The 14,117-nt window shown below is 38.6% G+C and overlaps 1 protein-coding gene across 5 annotated transcripts in view; it reads right to left on the minus strand.

Moving 5' to 3' along the window:
* Positions 1–11,880: 11,880 nt before the first annotated feature.
* LOC117304459 (dystrobrevin beta-like) overlaps positions 11,881–14,117 on the minus strand; it is a 71,084-nt gene continuing 68,847 nt past the window's right edge. For all 5 annotated transcript variants that reach the window (XM_033788933.1, XM_033788932.1, XM_033788930.1 and 2 more), the window contains 2 exons: positions 13,676–13,820; positions 11,881–12,802 (listed from right to left, as the gene is read on the minus strand). In XM_033788933.1, coding sequence (XP_033644824.1) covers positions 12,665–12,802; positions 13,676–13,820 — 283 coding nt within the window. In that variant the 3' untranslated portion in view covers positions 11,881–12,664. The remainder of the gene's footprint in view (positions 12,803–13,675; positions 13,821–14,117) is intronic.

The following is a 14,117-nucleotide window of genomic DNA, read 5'->3' on the forward strand; positions in this document are numbered from 1 at the left end:
GGGCGCGCGCGTAAAGCTTGGAATTAGGTGCATTGTGGTCTTGCTGGTATCCAAATTTGATTCATATCTATCCCACAATGCACCTCATTCAACAGTCTGCGCTTGCGCATTGGTATTTGCGATAAGGTCTATGGGGAGATCCGGAAATCAGAGAAACAGAGCGCCCGCTAGCGTTCGTTCATTACAAGCGTGTACAGTTTTTGCCGTGCATAATCGGAACGTTGGTTGTGTGTGACCACGCAACACCAATGGTCTAGGAACCTAGACTAGCCGGTCTCTGGCGTTGTTCACTAGCCTGGAAGTCTGACGTCAGATGTTCAGGCTATATAAACGGCTACTATTGGCTGAGATGCGGCACTTTGCTTTTGACCATCTTCAGCTGTAGACCGTTTTTTTGAAGTTGGACCACCGAGGTTAGTTTCGAGTACTCACTACTACTGGTAAGTCTCGAATCACTGCCCCTTTTTCTGGATTGTGTTTTTTCATATTGTGTATCTTTAGCCCTTTTCACACGGCCAAAATGGATTGTTTTATTTTGTTATCACCATTCGTGACTGACTTTGTGAGCTTTCACACTGCAAAGTTAAAAAAACAAGTAACAACCCTTGTGTGACATGAGAGTGAATTACGAATTTGTAACCCTGATCACCTTGGACAAGATAGTACCCACAGTAGCATGCGCTGTATGGGCATTTTCACCTAATTATTCAATAAACAAGGGTTCCTTCACAGTTTTTCCCGTGACCCAGATGCGAAGGGTAAAAAAAACAAAAAACATTTCGAATCAAATTAAACAAATTTGATGAAATATTGTTTTTCCCCGGCAGGCAGGAGTAGACATCCCGCAGCGAAAAAAAAAACCCCCAAAACCGACAATGGCAGACACAAGGAACGGAGAGATCGGTGAATCTGGACATCATTGTCACCACATTGAACTGGACATTAAACTGGCGCAAGATGGTGACGAACAGCCGACCAAAGATGTGGCCATCCAGACTGAAGACACAGACGAGGCCACATCAGGAGGGAAGAAAAGGTCCATTAATATCAACAAGAAGGACGTGAAGGAGGCTGCCTCTTGTTTCAGACAAATCTTCAAGTTTTTCTGGAAGTTGAATGACGACGACGACGACGACGACGAATAATTCAAGAAGTAACCACTCGCAAACAACCCCATGGACAGGCATTGCATTCACACTTCCAACTCTATTCCCTGACGACGACGAATACTTCAAGAAAGAAATGACCACCATCGACATATCGAACAAGAAGTAACCACTCGCAAACAACCCCCATGGACAGGCATTGCATTCACACTACCAACTCTATCCCCGGGGTTGCCCCCTGGGGAATTTAAACGGCCGGCCTTTTCACACTTTATGATCGCTTTACCCCCCGGTCTGCCCCGGCCATTGGGCATATCCCGGGGACCAAACACTCCTGCCCGGAGCATTTTGCGTGTGAGACAAAACCCCGGGGTACTCTTGAAACGTGCAACCTGACTTCGTGGATTAGGTACACAGTGTGATACCTGGGCCCAGTTTCATAGAGCTGCTAAGCACACAAATTTGCTTAGCATGAAATTACCAGCCAAATTTCCACATGATTTTCAGGATGAGCAAACAACAGCTGAATGCAAGTTAGCAAGCAACATTCAACAAATGGAAATTTGTTTGATAATCCTGTTTTTGTCAAGGAAGAAATTTCATGCTAAGCAATTTTTGTGTGTGCTTAGCATCACTATAAAATTACTAACAGTGTGCAGTGTCTTTAAATTATACAAACAAAACGGGTTTATCATTATACTTCAATAAACGAATTCAATGAACACAAAATTAGCTTCGTAATCGATATCGACTTTTAATTGTTACGTTTAGCAGCGTAACATGTGTGTGTTTTCATGTAACGACAACCACACACTAGTTTTTTTTTTCATCATACATAAACATGCACATTTTACATGAAGTTTTTTAAACGGTCACCAAAGGGTTATAATAATCATGCAGTGAATAATTTAACAAAAATGTTTTAAATAGTTTTCAAATGTTGGTATAATGGTATGGGTAATATTAACAAAATATAAAATACATTAAGGTTTACGTTTACAATAATTATGTATTTACATTAATAACTGGAGTCTTGCAGTATCCAAGACTTGCTTTCTTATTTTAACAGCGGCTTTCTAGAACAGTGAAGTACACTTAAAGGCAATGGACACTTTGGTAATTACTCAAAATAAGTATTAGCATAAAACCTCACTTGGTAACGAGTAATGGGGAGAGGTTGGTAGTATAAAACATTGTGAGAAACGGCTCCTTCAGAAGTATTGTAGTTTTCGAGAAAGAAGTAATTTTCCACGAATTTGATTTCGTGGAACAAGGGTGTTTTCTTAGCGCCATGAGCACTTCTGTGGATTTGTGCGCTTTATAAGTTTTCATTATTATTATTATTATTATTGTTATTATTTCTTCCCATTATTCTCTCGCATCTTCGAAATTATTATTATTATTCGAAAGAGTTCATATTTTCACAGGTTTGTTATTTTATGCATATGTTGAGATACACCAAGTGAGAAGACTGGTCTTTGACAATTACCAATAGTGTCCAGTGTCTCCAACAGCGGCTTTCAGGAACAACAGTGAAATACACCATATAAAAAAAAAACCAAAACAAAACCCCAAAAACCTAAATGTTGAGCTAAAGTAGATTACAATTTCTGCCAACTTCAAACTGTATCAGTGTCTTCTAACAACGAGGGGTGAACTTTTCGGCTTGCATAATTTGTATCTTTTGTATAATTTGTAACTTTTATATCTGGCTTATACGATGTATAGGGAAAATCGGCATGACAATAAAACTAAAACCACTAAACTTAAAAGTGGTACTTTTTGTCCACAGATTGACATTAAACTTACAGTTTGTAGCTAATTATAGTAGAAGGTTTCCCTTAAAAAAAATTACTTGCTGAGGTGATGTAGTTTTTGAGAAATTAGAAAAATTCACGAAAATACGTGTTTATGCTTAAATAACTTTCGTCTCACTAAGATGAAAATTATTTTCGTGACTTGTTTAAAGGCAGTGGACACTATTGGTAATTGTCGAATACCAGTCTTCTCACTTGGTGTACCTCAACATATGCATAAAATAACAAATAATGAAAGAAAAATAAAACCCTTGTCACACGAAGTTGTGTGCGTTTAGATGGTCGATTTCGAGACCTCAAGTTCTAAACCTGAGGTCTCGAAATCAAATTCATGGAAAATTACTTCTTTCTCGAAAACTATGGCACTTCAGAGGGAGCCGTTTCTCATAATGTTTTATAGCATCAACCTCCCCCCATTACTCGTCACCAAGAAAGGTTTTATGCTACTAATTATTTTGAGTACTTACGAATAGTGTCCACTGCCTTTAACACATTTCTCTCAAAAACAACAACAGCACCTCAGTAAGTAATATTTCAAACCGTGTAAGTTTAATATAAATCTGTTGACATTGTGTTTTGTGTCCTACAAAAAGTACACAGACCCTTTAAACAAATGCTATCTAACAATAACTATAGCGAAAGCAGAAACGGAGTCATGACCAAAACATGAAACATCAATAACCTGTTATGAAAGTCAGTGAATTACAGAGAATGTAGCTAAGCAACCATAGATAAACAATCATCACTAAGTAAAAGCTATTAACTAAAGAGTATTTTGATGTTACAAGGAGGGGGGGTTACAGTTTTTAGCGACCAAGACTTCACAGAGTGACAAAACAAAAGTTTGTGTGTTATTTGCCAGTGATAAACCAAAGGGAAGTCAACCCGAAATAGTTATTGGTTGGCAACCGCCAAAACACAGCCCTACTGTCTGCAGAACAAAAGTTGAATGCATTTGAAATCAAGTAATCGGTTGATAGTTAGAGCTTAAAAAAAAAAGAAAAAAAAAAGACAACTTTAGATTATGTTAAAATTGTGTGTATTGAATTCCTGGCAAGATAGTTTTACAATCACGGCGGGGTTAAACTATTAATTTGCAATCTTGGTGCATTTGTTTTAGCACAGTGGAAGTATTACTATCGTTATCGTTGGGGATTCAATGAAACATAGACCTTTTTCGTAAATACCCATTGCGCAAGCTGTTGAATGAGGTGCATGCTGGTCTAGCTAGCGATCAGACTTGATCGCTTGCGAGACCAGCATGCCCCCCCCCCCCACACCAACGCCCAAAGCGCGCTTACCGAGTATTTGTGATATAAGGTCCATTGCCTCTTTTAACTTCGGTTATTAAGAATGTTTCCCTTCGTAATAGGGAATGTCGTTACCAAAATGTATTTGGGAAAACCATTTTTTATAATCACACATACTCCGCTTTGCTGTACAAATGTTTCAGTTTCAATTTTGTGAACTTCCAGCAAAAAAGTTGGATGTATGTATGTATATATAATTTTTCTTTTTTAAATACCTTCACCAGGTTCGGCGCCATTGGATGGTGTCAATTAAACAGTTCAAAGTGCAACAAGATAATTGTAAGACGCTTGACTCATTTCGCATTCTTCAAAAATATGTTTTACCCTTTTCTCCTCTTCAAAAAATCATTACACCGTTGGAAGCTTGGTTTACTGACGCTCAAATCCAGAGATTTCTGACTTTTTAGTCTAGAAACATGTTCAAACAATTCGAATCCTGCCTCTAGCTACCGGGCAATCTCGATGGTTTAGTTGGTTGGATACTTCTCTAGCATTGCAAAGGTCGTGGGCTCGAAACCAACCCGAGTAATTATGACTGTGATTTTGTGTAAAGGGCCTGCAGAGCTCGGGGAAACACCGAGTATTATACACATATTGACTGGCAATGAGGTATCTAGTGTACGTCTATTCCCCCGAGGGACTTTAAGTGACCAGAAGAGGGGCCTATTTCCCGAGGCCGAAGGCCGAGGAAATAATGCTTGTGTGGTTTGGTGAGCTACCTCAAACAAGACTATTTTCATTTTGACCTTCGATTGTCAGGCTTTCAACGAAGTATAAAAGGAATGTCGGTAATAATTTGGGAAAACCGGCGGGGAAAACCCGTTTCCATTCATTCGCGTTTCTTTTTGTGATATGAAGGGCTACATGTAAAATCGGGAACTCATCTAGTTTTAAGAGACTAAAAAACTACAGAACCTGCTGCCTGTAATTTTTTATTCGTTTTTTATTTGATGTAAACGCTACAGTAACAACATTTGTGTACAGTAACAACTGTTTTTATCGTTTACAAAATTAAAGTTTGTGGCTGTATATACTCAAGTCACCTGGTGGATTTGTTTAGTTTTATTGTTCAGTTAATGATTGAAAAACAAAGTGGATATAGGGCAATTATCATAATCACAACTTGGAGAACGTCGAATACAAGCCCTTTCAGACGACAGCGGTTTAGCAAGGGTCACTTGTCTATTGTTAGCATGGTTGTGAAATTTTACACAATGCACCTCCTGTGAAGGGAAAACAATGTTTATACTGTCCGTGACGAAAAGCAAATTTGAGAAGAGTTCACTTGGGATCTTGGACAGTCCAAATCACTGTGGTCCTTTCACACGAAGTGCAATTTGTGAAAGTTCACAACCATGCTCAAATTAAGCAAGGGACCCCTGCTAAATAGCTGTCATGTGAAAAGGGCTATGGACCAAACATTGCTTTCCTTTCAGGTAGCCCTTGTAGCACGTCAGTGTCACTGCACTGCAAGGGAGGATGTCCAACATGGGCTATCCTTTCACACGAAGTGCAATTTGTGAAAATTCGCAACCATGCTCAAATTGAGCAAGGGACCCCTGCTAATGTCATGTGTGAGGGCTTACAGGTGGAAAATACACTATGGACCAATAACTATCCTTTCAGTAGCACTGGTAGGACGTCAGTGCCGCTGCACTGCAAGGGCGGAGTCCAACCTAGGTTATCCTTTCACACGAAGTGCAACGTGTTCATTTTTACAACCATGTTAAAATAAAGCAAGGGACCCCTGCCAATTTACTCTCGTGTGAAAAGGTGATCGAATGAAGACCCTATGTATGGACAAGAAAAAAAGGACCGTAAGAGACCTGGGAAGCCCCTCAAGTCAATTATTTCTAATAAGTTGGGCTTTATTTCCTTGTGATCAATTCCGGTGGAACTGAAACGAAAGTGTGTTAAAGAGCAAAACAAAACAAAACCAAAAAAATTCCAGTTAATTGAATCCAGTACACAAAGTCAATATTTGTTTGGTGAGAAGGAAACAAGAAACAGAAAGAAGAAAACAAGAAACAGAAAGAAGAAAACAAGAAACAGAAAGAAAAAGAAGATTTCTTTTTTTAGGAGTTCTTCTCAGTGTCAAAAGTTAAATAAACAAAAACTGGAAAATGAACAGTTGAGTGGCTTGTCCAATGCACATCCCCTAGCTGCGTTTTACGGTCATCATTCACCCAGGGGTCAATACCATAGCGCTGCTTGACAGTAAAATATTCAAGCTAACTATAGCAAACAAGAGACCAATTTCAGAACTGACTCCGCGGCAGTACAATTAATTACTTTAGATTATGTTAAAATTGTGTGTATTGAATTCCTGGCAAGATAGTTTTACAATCACGGCGGGGTTAAACTATTAATTTGCAATCTTGGTGCATTTGTTTTAGCACAGTGGAAGTATTACTATCGTTATCGTTGGGGATTCAATGAAACAGACCTTTTTCGTAAATACCCATTGCGCAAGCTGTTGAATGAGGTGCATGCTGGTCTAGCTAGCGATCAGACTTGATCGCTTGCTAGACCAGCATGCCCCCCCCCCCCCACCAACGCCCAAAGCGCGCTTACCGAGTATTTGTGATATAAGGTCCATTGCCTCTTTTAACTTCGGTTATTAAGAATGTTTCCCTTCGTAATAGGGAATGTCGTTACCAAAATGTATTTGGGAAAACCATTTTTTATAATCACACATACTCCGCTTTGCTGTACAAATGTTTCAGTTTCAATTTTGTGAACTTCCAGCAAAAAAGTTGGATGTATGTATGTATATATAATTTTTCTTTTTTAAATACCTTCACCAGGTTCGGCGCCATTGGATGGTGTCAATTAAACAGTTCAAAGTGCAACAAGATAATTGTAAGACGCTTGACTCATTTCGCATTCTTCAAAAATATGTTTTACCCTTTTCTCCTCTTCAAAAAATCATTACACCGTTGGAAGCTTGGTTTACTGACGCTCAAATCCAGAGATTTCTGACTTTTTAGTCCAGAAACATGTTCAAACAATTCGAATCCTGCCTCTAGCTACCGGGCAATCTCGATGGTTTAGTTGGTTGGATACTTCTCTAGCATTGCAAAGGTCGTGGGCTCGAAACCAACCCGAGTAATTATGACTGTGAATTTGTGTAAAGGGCCTGCAGAGCTCGGGGAAACACCGAGTATTATACACATATTGACTGGCAATGAGGTATCTAGTGTACGTCTATTCCCCCGAGGGACTTTAAGTGACCAGAAGAGGGGCCTATTTCCCGGGGCCGAAGGCCGAGGAAATAATGCTTGTGTGGTTTGGTGAGCTACCTCAAACAAGACTATTTTCATTTTGACCTTCGATTGTCAGGCTTTCAACGAAGTATAAAAGGAATGTCGGTAATAATTTGGGAAAACCGGCGGGGAAAACCCGTTTCCATTCATTCGCGTTTCTTTTTGTGATATGAAGGGCTACATGTAAAATCGGGAACTCATCTAGTTTTAAGAGACTAAAAAACTACAGAACCTGCTGCCTGTAATTTTTTATTCGTTTTTTATTTGATGTAAACGCTACAGTAACAACATTTGTGTACAGTAACAACTGTTTTTATCGTTTATAAAATTAAAGTTTGTGGCTGTATATACTCAAGTCACCTGGTGGATTTGTTTAGTTTTATTGTTCAGTTTATGATTGAAAAACAAAGTGGATATAGGGCAATTATCATAATCACAACTTGGAGAACGTCGAATACAAGCCCTTTCAGACGACAGCAGTTTAGCAAGGGTCACTTGTCTATTGTTAGCATGGTTGTGAAATTTTACACAATGCACCTCCTGTGAAGGGAAAACAATGTTTATACTGTCCGTGACGAAAAGCAAATTTGAGAAGAGTTCACTTGGGATCTTGGACAGTCCAAATCATTGTGGTCCTTTCACACGAAGTGCAATTTGTGAAAATTCGCAACCATGCTCAAATTGAGCAAGGGACCCCTGCTAATGTCATGTGTGAGGGCTTACAGGTGGAAAATACACTATGGACCAATAACTATCCTTTCAGTAGCACTGGTAGGACGTCAGTGCCACTGCACTGCAAGGGCAGAGTCCAACCTAGGTTATCCTTTCACACGAAGTGCAACGTGTTCATTTTTACAACCATGTTAAAATAAAGCAAGGGACCCCTGCCAATTTACTCTCGTGTGAAAAGGTGATCGAATGAAGACCCTATGTATGGACAAGAAAAAAAGGACCGTAAGAGACCTGGGAAGCCCCTCAAGTCAATTATTTCTAATAAGTTGGGCTTTATTTCCTTGTGATCAATTCCGGTGGAAATACAGAAACGAAAGTGTGTTAAAGAGCAAAACAAAACAAAACCAAAAAAATTCCAGTTAATTGAATCCAGTACACAAAGTCAATATTTGTTTGGTGAGAAGGAAACAAGAAACAGAAAGAAGAAAACAAGAAACAGAAAGAAGAAAACAAGAAACAGAAAGAAAAAGAAGATTTTTTTTTTTAGGAGTTCTTCTCAGTGTCAAAAGTTAAATAAACAAAAACTGGAAAATGAACAGTTGAGTGGCTTGTCCAATGCACATCCCCTAGCTGCGTTTTACGGTCATCATTCACCCAGGGGTCAATACCATAGCGCTGCTTGACAGTAAAATATTCAAGCTAACTATAGCAAACAAGAGACCAATTTCAGAACTGACTCCGCGGCAGTACAATTAATTACGATCCTATAAGCTAAAGTAGTAGTCCAGTCTAATTTCTATACCATCCGCCCTGGTAATAGTTAAAAGCAGGACAGTTCTTTTCAGAACTGAGAAGTCTCCCGAACCTCCGATTATCTACTCCACGGCAGTAGAATAAAGCAAGACAGTTCCCTAAGAACAACTCTACCTGGCAAGTAGATACACACATGGTGTTACCGCAAACCAAATATACATTGATACCTCACCATGCAATGCCTCAAATCCTATATAGCAAACAAAGAAAGGAAATCAGCTGATAAGCTGGAAATGCATGTCTGTCTACTGAATTTAATATCTTATACTCATTAAAGGCACTGTACACCTTTGGTAATTGTCAAAGACCAGTGTTCTCACTTGGTGTATCCCATCATAAGCATCAAATAACAAGCCTGTGATAATTTGGGCTCAATCGGTCATCGAAGTTGCGAGAAAATGATGAAAGAAAAAACACCCTTGTTGGACGAATTTGTGTGCTTTCAGATAGGAATAAAAGACTTCTAGCTAGAAGTCTTTTATTATTCCAGTGAGAAATCCCTTTTTCTCAAAAACTATGTTACTTCAGAGGGATGTTTTATACTACCAACAGCTCTCCAATGCTCGTTACCAAGTCAGTTTTTAAGTTAATATTTGTTTTGAGTAATTACTAAACGTGTACCTTCCCTTTAACCCCTTCACGAGGAGGGAAAATATTGACAATCAATTTTCCCCTTTTCGACAAATCAGTACAATTAAATAATTTATAATGATGATGACTTTCACAGTCAGTTGTTCTGTACACATCCAACGACTCCTCTCAGATTCATTTACAAACACTTCACCGAAGTTGTTGACCTCCTGACACATTTCCAGAAATGAGAAATGTGTCAACAAGTCAAGAAACTGTCAACAAAACTATGCCGCACTAAATAGCATTTCCACTGTGACTATACCACTCAGTTTCTAAACCAAGTTTCTAAACTTAGGCCGTGTTCGAATAGTTGGCTAAAGCTACGGCTACGGCTAGATCACCGCGTCATCATGTGTTGAAGTATAGGACGTCCTTAGCAACACCCTTGACAACAGCCGTAGCCGTAGCCGGCAATTCCAACACGGCTTGGCTTGAGTCTGCAACAATGCGTTGTACTTCTCTTTGCAAGTTTCTACATTTGTCTAGACAGCTGCAATTAGTTGACGCAAAGATAACCTTTATAAAACAATTTCGTAACTAATCAACATATTTGCTAGACTTGTTTTCAAGTCTGAGACTGCGGTTATTTCTCTGCATCAGCCACGAAGAATTCCCCCTGCAGATTTGCTACCACACGCTTCAACTTGCACTGCTAATGACGGAGGTTTGTCCACAAGAGGGCGCTGTTTCAGCCAATAATGTATCAGCTATCAGGACGATTAAACCGCACGATCACAGACTTGGAACCAAGTCTACATATCTGCCCACATTGGAACTTCAGAAATAGGAACACCAGTTTTACTAAAGCTTTCTAGGCAACATAAACACATACAAATAAAGTATGTACATGTATGAAAAACAACTTAAAAACAAACCAATGTATCCAGTAAAACAAATCTCTACTCTCACAAGCAAATGGCACCCTCTTTTATCAGAACTTTTTGATCTTTTTCATTGCTGTCATTGTCAAAAATAGAACTGTTCCGATTTTTTTAGGCCTTGTAATTCCAACAATCTGAACAATTCCAAATTAAATCGGAAGAGTTGGCGGGTATAAATCAATACATTGATCATTGAGATTTGATCAATGACGATATCGGTAAGTAATCAATACAGGTATCTCCGCTCAATCATGTCAATACAGCTGCAAATGATAAACCAGTACAATTGATACTTGGAAGTCTACTGTTTGTGGAGACATTTGGCACAAATTAAAAGTGAAACTAAGGCAAACAAGTTCAAATGACCGTAATGCAATCAGGGTTAATGTTATGATCAACTGAAACCAGAGCATCCAGTAGCTTCTGTTACACGAGACGGTAAACAGCTATGTAAGTCATTGTAAAACAAATCTCTACTGAATCTCTAAGAATTTTTTTTCGTCCTTCGGGTGGGACGTAAAGCCGTTGGTCCCATGTGTTGTGTAACGCATGTAAAAGAACCCAGTGCACTTATCGAAAAGAGAAGGGGTTCGCCCCGGTGTTCCTGGTTGTGGCTGCTTAATGCGCCGTAGCACCTTGTAAACCCTTATAAGGTGCTAAATAATTGGGTCTCAGAATTCATCACTGCAATAACCTATCTTTCTGAAAGTTTGTATATACTCAGCGCCTTGAGTACCTTATTTGGTAGATACGTGCGCTATTATAAGACTTCGACATTATTTATTATTATTGTCTGTTGTTCATGCAGGTCTTCAGTCTGTTAACCTGCACCCATGTCCCAATTTCATAAAGCTATTGTAAAGCAGAAAATACTGCTTAGCAAATTTCTTTGCTAAGCAAACAATGATTGGTAACCAGTTTTCTGAAAAATATATACTGGTGTTTTTTTTTCCAAAAGGTTTACGGGGACGAAGAAGACATAGTCAAATGAACGTTTTTTTTCTTCTTCAGATGCGATGTAATATATGTTATTTATGCATCAGAATTAAAGAATATAGGATGAGTTTACCCCAACACCGATGTGTGTACACTATTGGTAATTGTCAAAGACCAGTGTTCTCACTTGGTTTATCTCAACATATGCACAAAATAACAAACCTGTGAAAATTTGAGCTCGATTGGTCATCGAAGTTGGGAGAAAATGAAGAAAGAAAAAACACCCTTGTTGAACGCATTTATGTGCTTTCAGATAGGAATGAAAGACTTCTAGCTAGAAGTCTTTTATTATTTTAGTGAGAAGTTACCTCTATTTCAAAATCTATGCTACTTCAGAGGGAGCCGTTTCTCACAGTGTTGTTTGCTATCAACGGCTCTCCATTGCTCGTTACCAAGTCGGTTTTTAAGTTAGTATTTGTTTTGAGTAATTACCAAACGTGTACCTTCCCTTTAAGCATTGTGTATTCGGTACACTCCCGCTTTGGTCTGTGAACAAAATCAACAGGCAAATCACTCAGTGGGATTCGAACCCACAACCTTAGCATTGCTAAGATGTGATGTAATTGCTCGCGGTTAATATCCAGGCTGATTGACAGATTAATTGGCAATTTTCAAGGGCTCCAATCTTTCATTCATTGGCCAGGGGTAGAAAAAAGCCCAGAACAAACTGTTCTAACAGTTGAACAACGATGTTTTCATGTGAATAAATATAACCAAGAAATCTGCAAAGACCAATAATTGTGGCCTTGATTATGCAAAAAAGAACTCCTTTTTACTGAAAAGGACGAAGAGCTCACTGACAACCCAAGTGGAAAGCAAGTAACCCTCAATTGAAATCAAGGCAACCATTTTTTTTGAGAAGTTAAGGATTTTTTTTCAAGTTGGGAAAAAACAAAAATCACTACTGGAAATTTATGAATTAATTACACTTTCATTACATGTCGACTTAAAATTGGGATCAGGTTTAAGCGAGTAAAAATTGCATTTACTGCTTTTTGCGGTTAATTGTTTTGTGCCAGTTGTTAGTCAAATCTACATATAACATTCATCACTAGATTTCTACAAGATCCCCCCCCCCCTCCCCTCGCCGCCATTTCCCAAAGGCGGAACTACTGCATAATAAAAAGGTCTCTATTTAATCAATACATTGGCTATTGGTTAGGTTATCGATCACCGATTGATCCAGCGACGGGTGTTGTCTTCCCAGAGGGGGTTCCTGGGTTCGTCCTCGTCGGTGCGGATGTAACTCTCGTCGTCTGTTGTTGTCCGATTGAAACTTTCATCATCAGTGTGTCGACGGTACAACTCCTGAGAAAGTCAAAAACGAAACGTAACATGATATAGGGATGCATCGAAATCCGGGTTCACCTTCGGATACTTTTACTTTGACAAAGTCAGTACGCGCTGAAATTCTTTAAAGGGGTTTGTATACATTTTGGAATGACTCTTATAATTTTCGCAAATAACACTTTCTTGGGCCTTATTTATTTCTTAAAGCATTTTAGCACAAAAATGCTAAGCTCAGCAGAAACTGGTTACTAGCCAAAATATTGAGTTTTCATTGTCCTGTAAGCACACAAAACTTGCTAAGCACAGTACTGCTTAGGAGAAACTGGCTACTAGCCAAAACTGCATTAAGTTTGCATTATTCAGACTGGTGCCCCACTCACTTTTTGCTAAGAAATAAATTTTCTGCTTAACATCTTTACAAGATTGGGCCTTGGTGAGCAGTACAGTAGCTTTGGATAGTGATATGCATTTTGAGGTCCTTTTCACTTCAAAGTACTGCGGTTATAAAAAAAAAAAATATACAATCCTTTTAAAGGCAAGAGTCAAACTTTTATTACTTGAAAGTGAAATTGAGTGACATAATGAAAGTATATCATTTGTTTCGTCAAAGTTCCGAGAAAATAATGAAAGAAAAAACACCCTTGTCCCACGAAGTTGTGTGCTTTCAGATGCTTCATTTCGAGACCGTAAATTCTAAATCTGTAATCTCAAAATCAAATTTGTGGAAAATTACTTCTTTCTCGAAAACTACGTTACTGTTATCATTGCCTTCTGTAAACCCTGTAAGTTATTTGTAAATCTGTGAACTTTTTTTTCTGAACCGAAAGGGTCCAATGGCTTTAAGCAGCTCTATGAAATTGGAGCCTGTTTGAAGGTCTGGACCACTCCTACCTTGGCTTCTTTGAGTTCATCATCTGTGACTCGGCCTTGTAACTCATCATCTGTTCTCATGTAGCTCTCATCATCGGTGCGGACGTACGACTCGGCATCGTCTGTTGCTATGTAACTATCATCATCAGTTTGACTCTGCCCAGAGCTAGATATAAACATGGTATACAAAGACGGTATGAGAAAACAAAATTGTATTATGAAAAAAAAAAAGGAAAAAAAATCTATTGTAGGCCTATCTTTTGATATTTAGTTTAAACAAATGATCTAAATCATCCTTTGAAGAGGTTAAACACTCAAATAAAGTAAAATAATTATGGTTATAAATAATAATGTATGTATAGGCCTACATGTAATAGCCGAAATTCATACAATGTACTTGTTCTACAACCCTATCTAAACTACATTTATGACAGTATAGTGAATAGACTTGTCCAGGCTTAAT

This window comes from Asterias rubens, chromosome 21, assembly GCF_902459465.1.
Source record: "Asterias rubens chromosome 21, eAstRub1.3, whole genome shotgun sequence".
Taxonomy (NCBI): domain Eukaryota; kingdom Metazoa; phylum Echinodermata; class Asteroidea; order Forcipulatida; family Asteriidae; genus Asterias; species Asterias rubens.